Here is a 15,827-nt window from a genome sequence, read left to right on the forward strand (position 1 = left end):
AATAATGGAAATCAGGTGAAACACGGAAGTACTCATCGATTGTTTAAGAAGGCCAGCTCTCTTTTGGACAGGGAGACAGACAGCTTGCTGACACAGTTATCATCCCAGGCAGTGATACGCGCTGCTTCAATAATTTCACGAGTTAACTGGTCCCGCTGTCTGGCCACGATCGAGCACTTATCCAAAAATGGCACACAACCACACTCCTTAGAGTGCAAAGCCAGATTGCTGCCAGTAAAAGTTTTCAAGTTGTTTTTGTGTTCACAAAGCCTGCCATTCAAGCAACGACCAGACTGACCAACATACCGCTTTCCACAAGAGAGTGGGATGTCACAAACAGTGCCTTCAGTATATTTCACAAACTTTTTTCTATATTAATGGTGCACTGCAGCTTTTGGGGACGTTTCATCATCACCATCATTTATTTTGCCGTTAAAAGCCTCTGTTGAGGCATTACATAAGGGGGGGGACAAAGCAAATACAACTGAGAATAATACGTTAATACAACAAAACATAATGCAATACAATAAAATGAAAAACGATACATCACAATACCATGTTGGTCAATAATGAATGCCGAAAGGCTGAATTAGGCGGTAACAACAACAACAAGAAAAAGAATAAGTGTAACTGGGTGAAGTTTGAGACAAATGGGCAGTATCTTTTATTCAGTACAGTGATTAATTAATGCCTGTCAAAATTTAGTAGCATCGCGCTCGTTAACAATGTGGTCGGGTAGCAGGTTCCAATTTTCTATTACAGTAAGAAGAAAAGATTTATTAAATGCCAAGGTCGATCCATGTAAGTAAAGTAAAAACAGCACTAAATTGTACACGAAACACACAGAAAGACGGACAGGACGGGCACTCTATACGTTGAATGCTGAGGAGGTTAAACAGGCGGCGTGATGTTCTGATAGGAGCTAGTAATAATGTGTCACGAAGATCAGAAAAATTGTAATATAATTTATGAAAGAGGCAGAGTCGTGCGATTTTCCGCCGGAGCTCTAGTGGCTGGATGTTAAGTGCAGATTTAATCCTGGGTTTATCAGTGGGCAAGGTTCTGGAGAGCGCGCTTAGTTTTGCAGGGGCTTTTCTTAAAAACCATGCGAACATTCGCTTTCGTCCCAATTTCCTTGAGATTGTGGGACAGGCAATGAATGTAGGGAATGACAGCAATTCTGCCTTTCTTTCTTTCTGAAGGCACATACGGTAGTTGATCTTCCTGGCGCTTCTTCTTCAGTATGCCTTCAGGGACAGAAACACAGATATCAGCTGGGTAGCCCGCTTCATGGAACCGTGCTGTTGTGTGTGCCTTTCTCCGTCCCTTGTCCCGTTTTGTGCTGCCTCACATACCAAGGACCACTGGTCATTTGACTTCGCGTTACATGCTCTGCCTGTGCCCATTTCTTCTTTTTCATTTTGAAATAGGATGCGAATAACTCTCACATTTGTCCTGTAAGCCACTCTTCTATTCTCTTTCAGTCTCTTTACGTTACGCCTATCACTGTCCTTTCCACGGTTCGCTGCACTATGCTCACCTGGAGGCCTTTCCGTTAGCCTCCAAGTTTACGCTTCCCAGACGAGTACCAGCCAGATATACGTCTGGCGTATACATTCTTCTCAAGATTCTGGTAAGCTGCAATTAATGACCTGAAGACGCCCACAAAATGCACTCCACCCCATCATCCTTGTTTAGCTTGAAAACAAAACAGACTTTCCAAAACCAAACCCCCCCCGACCCACCCAAAAAAAAAAAAGAAAACGTTGAATGACACAATAGACATTTTCAAAACCATGTATTTTTCGAACACACAAAGCTATTACATGAAGGTAAGATAGAAGGCATTGAGGTTTTCTCACAGTCACAGAAGCTGCCTTGACTTTCCACAGAAATGGCCGTCGGAAATTGGGGAGGACAATTCACATGTGTTGCCTAGTTCTGCTGTACATGAAAGTTGAGAAAAACTGTTGCAAAATATACACAAACGCCCACTGCAATTTCGGAAAAACTAAATTGCACGAACTAATCCTTCGAGCTGCTTTGCAGAGTCATTACATTCAACCACTGTTACCACCAAGCAATTTTAATCTGCAATGGCTCTCAGGAAATAAAATCCATTTAAATGCTTTTGTGCGTGCCAAAATTGGGACTGAAAAATAATTGCGAGTGTGTCAAGTCATCTGCAGAGTAGATGGCTCCATACAATCAAGTGGGCCTACTTTCACCTTAACAGTAACAATTTTGTGCAAAAATAATAGCCTTTCAATTTTTATTCGCAATTGTAGCATGGGAATGCAGCGCTGTTTCATCAGAGGTGAAGGAGAATCATGCTGTCTGTATATTTACTGAGTAAAAACTCAAAAGCCACGAACAAGCCTATCCGTGTGCTCCAGTCGAATTGTTCGGAAGCAGGAGCCTGAATATGAATGCGCTATACGAGAGAGCAAGAAGGGAGTAAACAGTCCTCTGGTGCATAATGCACTAGAGAGCTGTGGAAAGGAAAATGATGGGTGTAACGTTAAGAGATCGGAAGCAGGCGGAGTGGGTGAGGGAACAGACGCGGGTTAATGACATCTTGGTCGCAATGAAGAGGAAGAAGTGGGCTTGGGCAGGGCATGTAATGCGAAGGCAGGATAGTAACCGCTGGTCCTCAAGGGTAACGGAGTGGATTCCAGGAGAAGGCAAGCGTAGCAGGGGGCGGCAGAAAGTCAGGTGGGTGGATATGAGATTAAGAAATGTGCGGGAATATGGTGGCCGTAACTGGCCAAGGGCAAGGGTTGATTGGAGAGACATAGGAGGGGCCTTTTTGCCCTGCAGTGGGCGTAGTCAGGCTGATGATGATGATGTTCTGTCTCAGACAAGCCCATGCAGGGGGAACACAGCAAAAGTGTCAGCTGCTCACCTCTTGCCCGAGGAGGCGAAGCGCACGTACAGCTGGTCTGTCTCAGGCACCACCTTCTGAATAAAGACCTGCTCATCGTCCTGCTCCCCGTATGGGCCTGCATGACACACCAGTAACGTCCCCTTTCAGTCATTCTTTCAACTTTTGGATCATTCGAACAATCTCTATGGTCCCTTGAAGCTCAAATTAACGAGCTTTCCCTATATTGTAGCAAGTCCCTTATTTGCCTACCCTTTTCTACTCAACAGCTTAAGGAACTTTGTGTTCAGGAAAGTAAAAACAGTGCTATATTTTACACAAACCACACTGAAAGACAGGACAGGCGCTGACTCCAACTATGTTTATTGAAAGCTTATTGAAAACTATGTTTATTCTCCACCCCTTGAAAATTGGCCAAGATGTGACCCAAGGTTAGCAGCGGTGCCAAAACAACATCTGGGTGCGGGAAGAAGCGCTCGAAGTAAGCTGTGCAACGGGAGGGGTCTACAAGATCCCCCTTAAACGTGGCAAGGTATGCGTCGTTCAGACTGGACTCTGCGTCAACGAGCGTGCTGGGGAACACAGAAGGTCGTTAGGGAACGCATCAGATTCGTCCGAAAACCTACCCGCCCATTGCCACTCTTGCATTGATGAAAATAAAAAGAACTGTGTACCACAACTTGACGAGATTAAAATTCTAGCTAGAAGTAAAGATAGATTAGCTCGTGAACTGGCAGAAGCCTTTTTTATCAAAGAGAGGGGTGGAATGGGCGTCAGCGCCACTTCTATCTCCCTACGAGTGAAGTGAGCATAGATTGCTAAAAAATACGCGATTATGAGAAGTTTTCGTCCGTGTGGGTGTGTGATTTTGCCATGTAAGAAATGCACATGCGTTCACCTTCTTCGGGCTATATACATGCAATGTGTGGCTTTCAATAAACATAGTTGGAGTCAGCGCCCGTCCTGTCCGTCTTTCTGTGTGGTTTGTGAAATTTAGTGCTGTTTTTACTTTGCTGATCACAATGTCACACCAACTAGTCCAGCAAAAGGTACTGTTAAAGCTTAGGGAACACACAGGAAAACTCCATCCGATTACTGATATCAGTAAAAATTGATTCCCTAGTTCTTTCCGGTTATGCCGATGTTTATACAGCAGCTGAAGGCACACTTATTGCCGAGAAAACAGGATTCAAGAATCTTGCCACCAGTCGATTCAAACCAGTGGCCTCCCTCACAAAAAGGGCAGACCGTCACTGTTCAGGTGAACGGCGCTGTAATTGGCGCTTGCATTTTACTCACAAAATCAGCTGCTTGTGCCGATGCCTGTACTTTGCATTTTTTTGTTTATTTTCTAGCTCATAAAGGCTCCGTTTTCAGTGAGTGGTCTCTTTGTGACTAGAATGCGGTACATCATCGATAACAGCCACTTAGTTTTTCCTTATAACCCTTTGTCAATTTATCCACCAAATTAATTTTCGAAAACCAAATCAAAATTTCCCGAATTAAAAATTTTTTGGCAAAAATGACTATCGTCAGACTTCAAACACATCCTAAAAGTTTTCGCGGACAACTACCACCTTGTAATGTTGAAAATTGCAACAAACACAACTGGCGACTGCAACTCGTCCTTGGCGGTGGGAGCAGCGCAACACCGGGCCAACGGGTTTGACTCACCATTGGTGATACTGATAGATTCTCCCACAATGAGGACAGCTAGGCATTGGTGGTTAAGGCTAAAGAGGTATCGATAAAGGGGTATTGATTGCCGTAGGCAGCACAAGAGGCACAGCTCCGGCCTTGCCCATTCGATCACACTCTGCATGATGCTTGTACAGTACGGTCCACTGTTAAAGGGAACATGCGATCGCGTGGCCTCCACGCTTCGCAACGCTCTGCCACCGAGAATTTGTGGGTATTGTCGGCACAAGACGCATGTGCAGTAAGCACAGTGGCTGTTCTTTCCACGCATGCGCCTCATGCCGCATATTCTCGCTGCATCTAGGCAGCAGGGCTTCGTGAATTGCGGAGGCCACGCGATCGCATGTTCCCTTTAACAGTGGACCGTACTGTACATCTGCCGTTATAATCGGAGGTGACGCTGGTTAACACTCTCAACACATCAGGCCTCATATAACACAAATACAATGCGAGACCCTTGGTTAGGTTCTCGTAAGACTTGTAAAAAAAATAATTAGTTCAAGACGAACAGTTTCACGTATCCTTCGGTCAAGACTGACTTTCACAGTGACTGCAAACCACGGCAACCCTGTGCAATGGCTCTCACGAGGCATCCGCAAGGCTCTGTCGAGCAAAGGAAAGATTCATAAAACGTTTCTATGGAACAAAATGCACCTCGACAAGACAGCTTCTATGCAACTTTGTGCCGTTGTGCAGAGAAGCTGTCTTGCAGGGGCATGTTTCCTTGTGGGGAAGTTTTCTTGCCGGAGCGGAAAAGGCCAGGCATCTTCCCTCACGCCAGTTCTCAGCATCGTGCATTCGTTACGTGCCATGTGTTGTCACCGGCAGACTACTAGGGCGAGTAGGTGCGGAGTGCGCCCGCTTGCTGACTTGCGCTTAGAGCTGAATTTCTAGTTGACATGGCGATGGAATACGCCTTATTGTGGCGTAGAGATAGCCAGATATCAGCGCCGCATGGGCACTGCTTGTGGCAGACAGAAAGGCACACGGTGCACCAACTCATTGAGTTGATGCAGCTACACTGTGGAAGGAGCAAGATAAAATAAAGATGCACAGCTAACCAGAGACGGACACCTTCAGAGCACTCCTCGAGCCTAAAAATCAAGTTGGGAACAGAAGAAAAAAACAAAGTTGTCGAAGAAAGAGGGCGAAAAAGAGATGGTGAAAAGAAGAAAACCGGACCAATGCTGTTCTCAAGAGGGATAAACATGAAGGATAGCAAGAGCACCCTGGGCAACCTTCCGCCACCACAACACATTGAGAAATGAGCACAAGGTACAACAATAACTGATGGGCACGTTGGTCAGACATGATTTCTTGTGAAACAGCACAACGGCACAAGGCCAGAGGACAAGAAGGGACGATACACAGCGTGATACACAGTAGTGTGTGATCAATGACTGAGGCAAAAGCAGAACAATGGGTCTAAATATTAATATGCACACATTAAAGTACAGTTTCGGAAGACAGTGGCAGGTTGGAATGAGTTGCAAGGCTCTGGAAGTGCACTTACGACAGGTAGCGACTGCAGATCTCAAACACAAGAGTGAGATAACTAGAAGAACAAAAAATGGCTGGCAGTTTAGCATTGCTAAGCATGAAATATTATGCGGAAGCATAGTTTTTTGCAGGTGCACACCACCCCCACATACCTCAAAGCACGACTGGGGTGTCCACTGACCCAGGAAGCCAGTTGTGCACTTTTCCTTTCCTCAGCATTAATCAAGGCGGAAAGCTGGGCTAGTGGGTGTGTCATCATTAATTGAAAGACCTGTCTCCTTCTATGTCTGTGTCCTTGTTTTGGGCGCTAGTCTTTCAATTGAAAATTAACTCAGTATCAACATCAGTATCAACACTGTCAACACCAATGAACTAATGAATGCGGCGGCCTATTGCTACAGTGCCGTGCTTCTGCCACAACGCTGTCAATGCCAATGCCTTTCGTGAGCATCTCAGAGGCTTCACTTCCACCTGTGGATTTTGCGAGGTAGGAGGCTAAGAGCACTATCTGCACACAGATGGAAACTGAAGACAACAACATGCAATCCACAGTGGGAGAGAGGGGCAGTTAAACATAGTAGGCATGATCGGTTGGGCAATAGCGCAGTGCTCTCGTGCAGTGGCCAGTGACACTCACTGGTTCGCCCAGATGACCCAGTCGCGGCAATATTTATTTTATTTCTGCTGGTGTCTGAGAGGTTTCATGTCCACCTTTGGATTTTGCAGTGTAGGAGGCTAATAGTGCTTTTGCACTAAAACAAACAAAGGTTAAGGGTCAAAGGTCGAGGCTTCAGAGAGCCACTGGCTGTTTCAGGAATTGTAGTGAAGTAGCGCTTTTGCATTAGAATGGGGTGGAGTGCATCTAGCAGGTTCTCTAGGTTCATGAATGCCAATTTACCAATATCCCTCAGGAGAAAAGTATACAACAGCTGCATCTTACCTGAGCTCTATGGGGCAGAAACGTGGAGGCTAACAAAGAGGGTTCAGCTTAAGCTAAGAACAACGCAGCGAGCCATGCAAAGAAAAATGACAGGTGTAACATCAAGACATCGGAAGAGGGTGGAGTGGGTGAGGGAACAAACGCAGGTTAATGACATCCTAGTTGAAATCAAGAGGAAGAAGTGGGCTTGGGCAGGGCATGTAATGCGAAGGCAAGATAACCACTGGTCCTTAAGGGTAACGGAGTGGATTCCAAGAGAAGGCAAGCGTAGCAGGGGGCGGCAGAAAGTTTGGTGGGCGGATGAGATTAAGAAGTTTGCGGGGATACAGCGGCCACAGCTGGCAAAGGACAGGGTTAATTGGAGAGACATGGGAGAGGCCTGCAGTGGTTGTAGTCAGGCTTATGGTGATGATAACAATTCCATGGTCTTGCTCCTGCTCCCTTCCAAAGCATGCCATCCAAGCACCCACCGCAGTCGTTGCCCGCCGGGTAGCTGGACGTGGGCTCCAGGTCTTCCAGGGAGACCACCTTGAAGGAGGCCAAGGGCGTTGACCCCGGCTGGGTTGAAATCATGCCCCGGAACCGAGTGACGCTCCATGTCCGCACGTGGCTGTACTCGCTGCACACTGCACGGAAAGGGCGGCACTAGGGCACCAGACCACACAGACAGACAGCCCCTCCTCGGGACATCCTGGGACACAAAAATTTACAAGAGCTAAGCTTACCGGCTTGGCGCATTAATCAGAGAAAGCTGGTGGGAATTTTTGGTGTTGCTGGCAGGTAAGGTCGGTCTGGAGCATGCATGCACCCAGGTGGTCGGGCAGGCACATTCACAGACATTCCATGCATGCAACACGCCAACCTGGCACACAAATAGCTGCCTCGCTTTGCTTCTCTGTTTCGCACGTGTTCAGCTACTTGGCACTGGCCTGCTAGTTTCAAGCACGTTTAGGTACAAAATGCATGCATAAAAATTACATAGGTGCTCAAGGAATTGATTGAGATGAAATCAAACGACATATTTAGAATCGGCACAGTAAAATGCATGTTCCCTGAAGTTTTCATGGTTGTGACTTCATTTCATTTCTAAGTCCCTCTTCCCCCCTTAAGCAACCACAACCTCTCCCCAGCAAAATGCAGTGCAGGGGGGAGACCAGAAGAGAAGAGAGAGTGGGGTGGTTCCTCCCCACCTGAGATGAGGTACTTCTCGGAGAGGACGACCCGGGTGACGGGGCTCCGGTGGACGGTGAACGTCTGGAAGAGCTGGGGCCCGTGCCCCACGGTCTCCGGGTGCTGCACGATGACCCGCACGGTGCCCGCACTGGTGCCATACGCTATCTCGATCCAGTTGCCACACAGGCCTGGTAGCAGGGATTGGAAGAAGCAAGGTCTCAGTGCCACTTCTAGTGCGAGAGTTTCTTTATTCTTTATTCCATTTTTACCCCGCTTAGGCCAAAGGCGCAACAGCAGGGTGGTTGCAATGATGAAAAAAAAAAAAAACACATCTCCATTCATACAGCACACTTACTGACCAGAAAGGCACTTCCATTCACTGATAGAACGCACAAAAAATGAATTTGCATACATATTAACAAAACTCTGTGCTGGGCTAGTTGGTAGGACATAGTTTATACTTGGTTCAACGCAAAAGACAAACACAGACAGAAAACGTGTGTGTCGTTTCCTTTCTCTGTGCTCGTCTTTTGCGCTGAACCAAGCATACATATTAGTACTGGTACAGTATTCCAAAATCTTAAAGCAATGATCAATACGAGAAGAGACGTAATGGGGCCTGTGTAAATATTTTTCCTTTTGAGTGCCGGTTTTATTATGAAATATTTGATACAGCAGTTTAGGGCGCAATTTCCTTCTTCAAGAAGAAAAGACCTTGGCACCCTAATTTGTTTTTCATGCCGGTGCAGCTATCCCCTCGGGAGTGGCGACGTAGGACGAACCTTGCAGTTCTGTTGTGGATTTCACACAACATTTCCAGCTTCTCTGTCAGAGAATTCCCCGAGTGGCTGAGAGGTCTCGTGACCTGAGACGCCACACCACAGCTGGCCCACCCCACTAGGTGGCTACCTGCTAAAAGTCCCAAAAATTTCGAAGGACTATCAAAATTTTGGAAGTAGGCCTACCCGGGAAATGGATGAAGGTGTATTAGTGGTTTGGTTTGCTTATTGGGGTTTAACGTCCCAACACAACTAACGCTATGGGGGACGCCGTAGTGAAGGGCTCCGAAAATTTCGATCACCTGGGGTTCTTTAACGTGCACTGATGTCGCACAGTACACGGGCCTCTAGAATTTCAATTCCATCGAAATTCGGCCACCACGGCCGGGATGGAACCAGCGTCTTTTGGGTAAGCAGCCAAGCACCATAACCACTGAGCCACCACGGCAGGGTGGTGCATTAGTGGGGATTACAGTAAGTGGATTAAAGTGGATTAGTGGGTCGAATTAATACAACCCAATGTGGTGACTAAATGGAAGACACGAACATTTTGAAAGGTGATGACTCATGCATGCCATATATAAGAGCAATGGAACCGGTTCCAACGGTAGTTTAGGTGGGAAAATGACAGGGACATTAGCCACTCATTGTAGACACCATAGCAGGCAGCCTAAGTGCAATCACATTGCCTTCTTCAAGAATCAGGATATTAAGAAGGCCACCAGGTTTTTTTAGATGATCGACCTGTTTGCTTACCCTGCTTATTTTTCTGTGGCTATAACAAAGAGTCAATCCTAGGATGGTGCCCCGATTTCTGCTGAGCCTGAAGTGGATTCTTTTTAGGCAGACGAAAGTAGTAATCCTGCCCATATGATGTCGGGACAGTACAGAAACCAGACATACCATTCATGACACCAATGCAGCATGTAAACCGTCTCCATGAGTGATAAGAACTGACAACAAGTGGAAAACGAAGCCTATGGGTGGACAGACATGCTGAGGCTCCGTAGTATTTTAGCCAGAATCAAATTTTGCCGATGCAATATCATCGTCAGAGTCTCTAAGCATCGAAACAATCTGCTCCACACACAGCAGAACCTCGCAAAGTGGGATTTTCCCCAGCACGCACCGTCTCTGCGGCTGATGCCATCCGCACTGTGCCAGAACCTCAACTTCCAGGGCATTTAAAAAATTGCGCCTTGTGGGAAATATATACAATCTATGCAAGAAATGAAAGTACAGTGTCTAAGCCACAAACTGGATAGCGCAACGAATCCTCGGCGGCCCCAGTAGTACCGAAATCGCTCTTTGAATCCGGCAATCACCCGTGATTGATGCATAGTGGTATGGTAACGAAAGAATTAAGGAACATCAGTTATCTTGCCTTCACATTATATGCCCGGCCATTTCTTCCTATTGACTTTGACACGAATGTTTGTTTGTGCTTGTTCCCTGACCCACTCTTCCTATCTCTTAATCATTTCCCAACCCATGGCTTGCTGCATAGCCCTCAATTCAGGCTTAACCCTTTTCATTACCACCCACATTTCTACTTCACGGGTTAGCACCGGTAAGATACAGATGTTAAAATTAAACCCAAAAACGGTTGTCAGAAAATATTTTTTTCATTCTTGAAAAAGGAATTTGGCACTACCATAGGCACACACATCAAAGAACACGTACAAGTGCTACTCCCGTCTGATTATTCAGCGGAAAAGAGCCCCCATATTGCATGTGATGCAACGCACGCATTACGAGAGAGACATGGTGGAGGACAAGACATACACTGAACATGCACTCACATACAGCAGCATCACATGTCCAGCTAACAACAATGACAGAAATACCCGCATGCAAACGTCAGAATGACAGCACCACCATTTTGTCCCTGTTACCATTAAGCAATCACCAAATATCTGTGCCTTTAAGTACGCTCTTCGTCAGTTTTTACAATCCCCCTAATAGTATTTCTCATGGTAAATGGTACTAATTTTGTCACTTATATCACTCTAAGATTTTTGTTTTGTGTTGTTCTGTACGCTTTAAGGTGTGCAATCTTTTTTCATTCAAAGAGGTGTTCGCACTCTTCCTCTTATCTCACTCACTGCTCTTTACTGATGCCAACACATTTATAATTTTTGCATCTATATATTGCATACATTCATTCAATATATGCAAATTAATATATTCAATATATGCAAATGAATACATTCAATATATGCAAATGAATACATTCAATATATGCAAATGAATATATTCATATATTCATTTGAATATATTCATTTTTACAATTGTTCTCACAGGAGGTCCTGTTCACAATCTCTGACTTTGGGACCTCCTTCTGTATTCCAGTGTTGCCTTATTCTTGAACCATAAACAGGCAATAAACGAACCTCGAACTGAACACCAGCTTTTGGGTTCTGTCAGTGCTGCCAGCAGCAAACTTTGCTCATTTTGTGGCCCACAGCTTTGCTCTAGGCACCACATTCAGTCCTGCATTCAGTCACATGCCCCTATGGCCCCAGGGGGGGGGGGGGAGGATAAGGGAGGAGGCACTGACTGGTCTTGGGCGTCAGGTAGACGCTGATGGCCGTGATGGGGTCGGCTGAGGGGTCCCGGTACAGCTCCGTCACCAGGAGGTCATTGTCCTTCATGCGCAGCGGGAACTTCTGCATGTCTGCACATCCCCCCCTCTCGTCAACTCAGCAGTGCTCAATCAAATCAAATTCATTTCTTTCAACATTGGCACAATGTTGACAGCCTCCCTGACAAAAAAAGCTGTGAACACAGCTTGGCAGGGTCAGGGAGCCATTTTGGCAGCAGTGACACACAGTGCAATGGGTCAAATACAAGTGAACATTGCTATAGAATACATACAATGACCTCACATGCACCGTACAATAGTTGAAATAATTTAGCTAGAAAAGAGAAAACAATCTGCGTAACAGTAGAACTGCACTACAAACGAATGGAATTAGCACTGCGTAAAATCTTGTTACAAGAGACAAGAAAATCGCAATTACCCATTACCAATCACCAGTCACTCACTGTCCAGGTGACACTGCATGACGTACTATGCCACTGCATACTCGTACGCACCATTTGTTTCAGTACAGTGGAGCATTGTAACACTGCCTTCTCATTCCGCCCAATTTATGATGCCTAATTAGCATACTTTGAACTGACGACCCTTTGTGGCCTATACGTTGCCTGGCATGCAGAAGGCAGGGTTTTGAAGCCCAGCTAATTTCTTTTTTTCATTTCTGGCTGACGCAGGGTGAGACGGCCAACGCGGGGTTTCCAGCAGAACGAGCTCCTCCATGCAGGAGAGGAAGGAGAGGATCCCCCCCTCACCGATGTAGTAGATGGAGCCATTGCTGCACCCCAGGAGGAGGATGCAGGATCCCGCCGTGTCAAAGCTGGTGATGGGCACCACATCCTGGATCTGGTATAGGGGGGCAAAAAGCACCATCATCAGCTATTTTCCCTTAAGGACCCCCTAGGTGGGGCATTGCATCAGGGGGGAGCAACAAAAAAAAAAGAACTCACAAACAATAGGAACATTTGGAATATATCAGTGAAGAAGGCAAGATAATTGCTAAAAGAGCATTGCAAAATGAAAGAGGGAGCAATCACAGGTACACTGTGGCCATCACGCTACGTCAATAGGAGGAAAACGGGAACACTGATTAGCAAGCAAGGGTTCAGCAATGTAACACATGCAGAGGTGGTATTCAAAAGTGTCGGGCATTTTACACTGCAAGTGCGCTAAGGATAAGATAAAAGCAGGGTTTTGAATTTATTTGGACCGCGCTCAGTTACAACTGCCTCAGGCAGCTCATTCCACAGTTCAATGGCGGATGGCAGGAAGGATTTTTGAAAGGCATTGGTGGAACCATGTAAACGATGCAGGCTCGGACTGTTAGAAAGGCGACGAGATGTTCTATTGGGAGGGAGTATAGAAGTGTGCAGTGCAATTGGGGAAAACTGTAGTATAACTGGTGGGAAGGGCAGAGGAAAGGCAGTGGCGGTATGTCAAGCGATGATGTTATGCCAGAAACACTGGTCCTGCGATCATAACATGAAGTAATAAATCGGGCTGCGTGACTTTGTACTGATTCCAATGCTTCAATTAAGTATGACTGGTGACGTTCACAGCCCCTGGGTAGCCAGTGCAACTGGCTCACTGTGTGACCACTCACAGTGCGACAGAGTGAGAATTCGCAAGCAAGACCAGACAGTGCACACCCACCTGCCAGTGCTGGGTCATGGCGTGCCAAACGCCCACCTTGCCCAAGTGGCTCAGGGCCACCAGCTGGCTCCCGATGAAGAACAGGCTGTCCACGGGCACACTCAGGTGGAACACCCCTGCACACAAGAAGAGGAAAGCACGCCTTGCTCAGTGGTCTTAATGTCCACAAAAATGGACACAGAAATTTCAAGATCTCGCTCCCTACAACGGAAGCGTGCAAAAACGCTGGCTTGTGCTCTCCGTCGTATCCTGTGCATCTAGCCTTGTTCCTTTGTTCGTCGTAGAACGCCTTTTCTTTCCTTGGTTTCCACGTGTTGTTTATTAACGCTCAACGCGCTCGATCGACTGCAGGACAGGACGGAGCAGGCTTTGTTTGCACTCACAGTAATGGCGGCCACTCCTCCGAAGACAGAGATGAACGATGATGATGAATATGTCTAGATAAAAACAAAAATCACGCACACTATGCTTACAGTACTATTAATCAACATGTACCACCGCCCCTCATCTGATACCTCCCCTGTGAGGGCCTTCATGGGAAATGTGAAAAACTAAATAAAAAAGACAAGTGCACATTCTTGGCCACATGTTTACCACTGCCAACGCTCGTTCTGTGTGGGTGGAAAAACGACTACGGAGTAAAGTGGTTCCCTCCCCAACCAAAAAATTAAGCCCCAATTTTCTTCCTTCAATGTAGGTGTACTAGTACAATACAGTACAACCTCGCTACAGTAAACTCGGAAATAGTAAAGTGCAACTGTGCGCCCATTCCGTCTTCCACTGACGACTGCACATTTTTGCTCGGTGGCAGTAAAGACTTTTTTTCAGAGAAGCAACTATAGTAAAGGGTGTCTGGCTGTGGCGATGTACTTCCCATGGAATAATGAAATTGCGGCATGCACCAAGTCTAGGATCGTGAAGCCAACAACTGGAGGCACATGGATACCGAAAACGATAAAACAGCACTCTTTGGGATGGCTAAACCACTACGCTCGTGAGCTATGAGGAGAAGCCAACTTTTCAGAAGCCTTCAGACCTTTGGGCAAAACGTGCTGTGCGCACAGAAAGAAAGAAAGCAAAGCTCGCTATGAATGCAGACACAAGGCCACCAAGAAAGTAAAGACAGTGAAAGTGCAGTGACGAGTAGGGAAGAGAAAAAGTTTGCTACACTCTGCCTGCTGCCAACCGCGGCAGGTGAAGGCTTCATTTGCAAGCAAGACGGCTTTGTGTCGAGGCGAACCAAAAGTGCACACTCTCACCCAAATGCTCACCACTGCCAATGCTGTGCAGGCGGAAGTAAAGCAATATGGTTCCCTCAAAAAAAAAAAAAAAACTCGACGCTGCTCAACTGGACAACATGACGGAAATGCATGAGCAGTCCCCATTACAAACTAAGCTCATTGAACATACACTGATTTGTTTTCAATTTTTTTAAATTTTTAGTTCTTGATGATGAACAACTTTTTATGATGCAGGGCCACCTGCGGCCACAGATCGCCATGGCACAAGGTATTTTTCGTCTTCTCAAGGTGGGGTCAATGACCCACTTCCCAAGCAATTCACTCGGAAGATGCCGAGCACCAGGCCAGGGGAAAGCTTGGGCCCACTGTATCAAACCCCGCATGTGACGCAGATGCTAAAGCCCCTACGCCACCTCTGCGGCATTTCCAGTTCTTGGCATCTTCGCTCTCATCATCATGTTTCTACGCCGCGACACCGGACCTTCATAGATCCCCGGGAGTCCTCATACCACTCCTGGCGCAGTGGTGCAACGGTTAAGGGGGGGGGGGGACACTGGTCTTAGACCTATTTCCCTTATTTTTAGTCCAATCCTAATGAAACTGTACCACCTTGCTCAGCTTTTTATACTGATTTCAGCAATGAAATTACGTTTCCAATAAATCAGTCGATTCCCAAGATAATTCATTTTAATTACATATTCATTAGTACCTCGGTTAAAAAAACTGCTTAATAAAAGATAATTTTTAATCCATGGCTACACAGTATGGTGAGTAAAGAGCGCAATAATCAAAGCTGTTTTTCCATTTTACCCTCTTTAGTAATTTCACAGCGCTTGGAATATCAGTGTTCAAGGTGTGAATGTAATGCATCGATAAACATTGTGAAATTATAAATTTCTGAAGTGCGACTGAACAAATCTGCTTTGATTATTGCACACACTGTGCCGTCAGCTTCCCTTAGCAAGCAATATGACATCTCCATCTGTCCTAGATGTTGAGATAGTGACATAGTAAGACAGCCAGATGTCCAAAATTTTCATGCCATTAAATTCCCTGCTCCTGCATAAATTCAGCCCGCACGATGATCTGAATTTAATATTATGGTCAAAATGCTGATTTCTTGAAGGAAAAAAATTGGTACAGTTGGAAAATAATAGCTGTACATCCCACAAATGTCTTTTTTTGAAAGTAGATTTCTTTGGTCATTTTTTGGTCTTAAAGACCAGTGTCCCCCTCAAGCGATGTGCCACTGCCCTGCGATGCAGGTGCTGCTGCTGCTATGGCTGGTGCAACCCAGGTTGCTCTTCCTGGGCAACCCCTCGTGACCAAGCATAAATTTAACTGCTGCCACGGTGCATAC

The 15,827-nt window shown here is 46.1% G+C and overlaps 1 protein-coding gene across 1 annotated transcript in view; it reads right to left on the reverse strand.

Annotated features, from left to right (window-relative positions):
- Positions 1-15,827, reverse strand: part of LOC149334637 (BTB/POZ domain-containing protein KCTD3) — a 66,313-nt gene that overhangs the window by 6,320 nt on the left and 44,166 nt on the right. The window contains exons 11-16 of the mRNA XM_089555275.1: positions 13,227-13,342; positions 12,329-12,419; positions 11,535-11,651; positions 8,213-8,383; positions 7,493-7,648; positions 2,906-3,002 (exon numbers count right to left, since the gene is read on the reverse strand). Of these exons, the coding sequence (XP_089411401.1) occupies positions 2,906-3,002; positions 7,493-7,648; positions 8,213-8,383; positions 11,535-11,651; positions 12,329-12,419; positions 13,227-13,342 (748 nt within the window). The remainder of the gene's footprint in view (positions 1-2,905; positions 3,003-7,492; positions 7,649-8,212; positions 8,384-11,534; positions 11,652-12,328; positions 12,420-13,226; positions 13,343-15,827) is intronic.

This window comes from Amblyomma mixtum, chromosome 8 (genome assembly GCF_055824585.1).
Source record: "Amblyomma mixtum isolate Tamu chromosome 8, ASM5582458v1, whole genome shotgun sequence".
In the NCBI taxonomy this organism is placed as follows: domain Eukaryota; kingdom Metazoa; phylum Arthropoda; class Arachnida; order Ixodida; family Ixodidae; genus Amblyomma; species Amblyomma mixtum.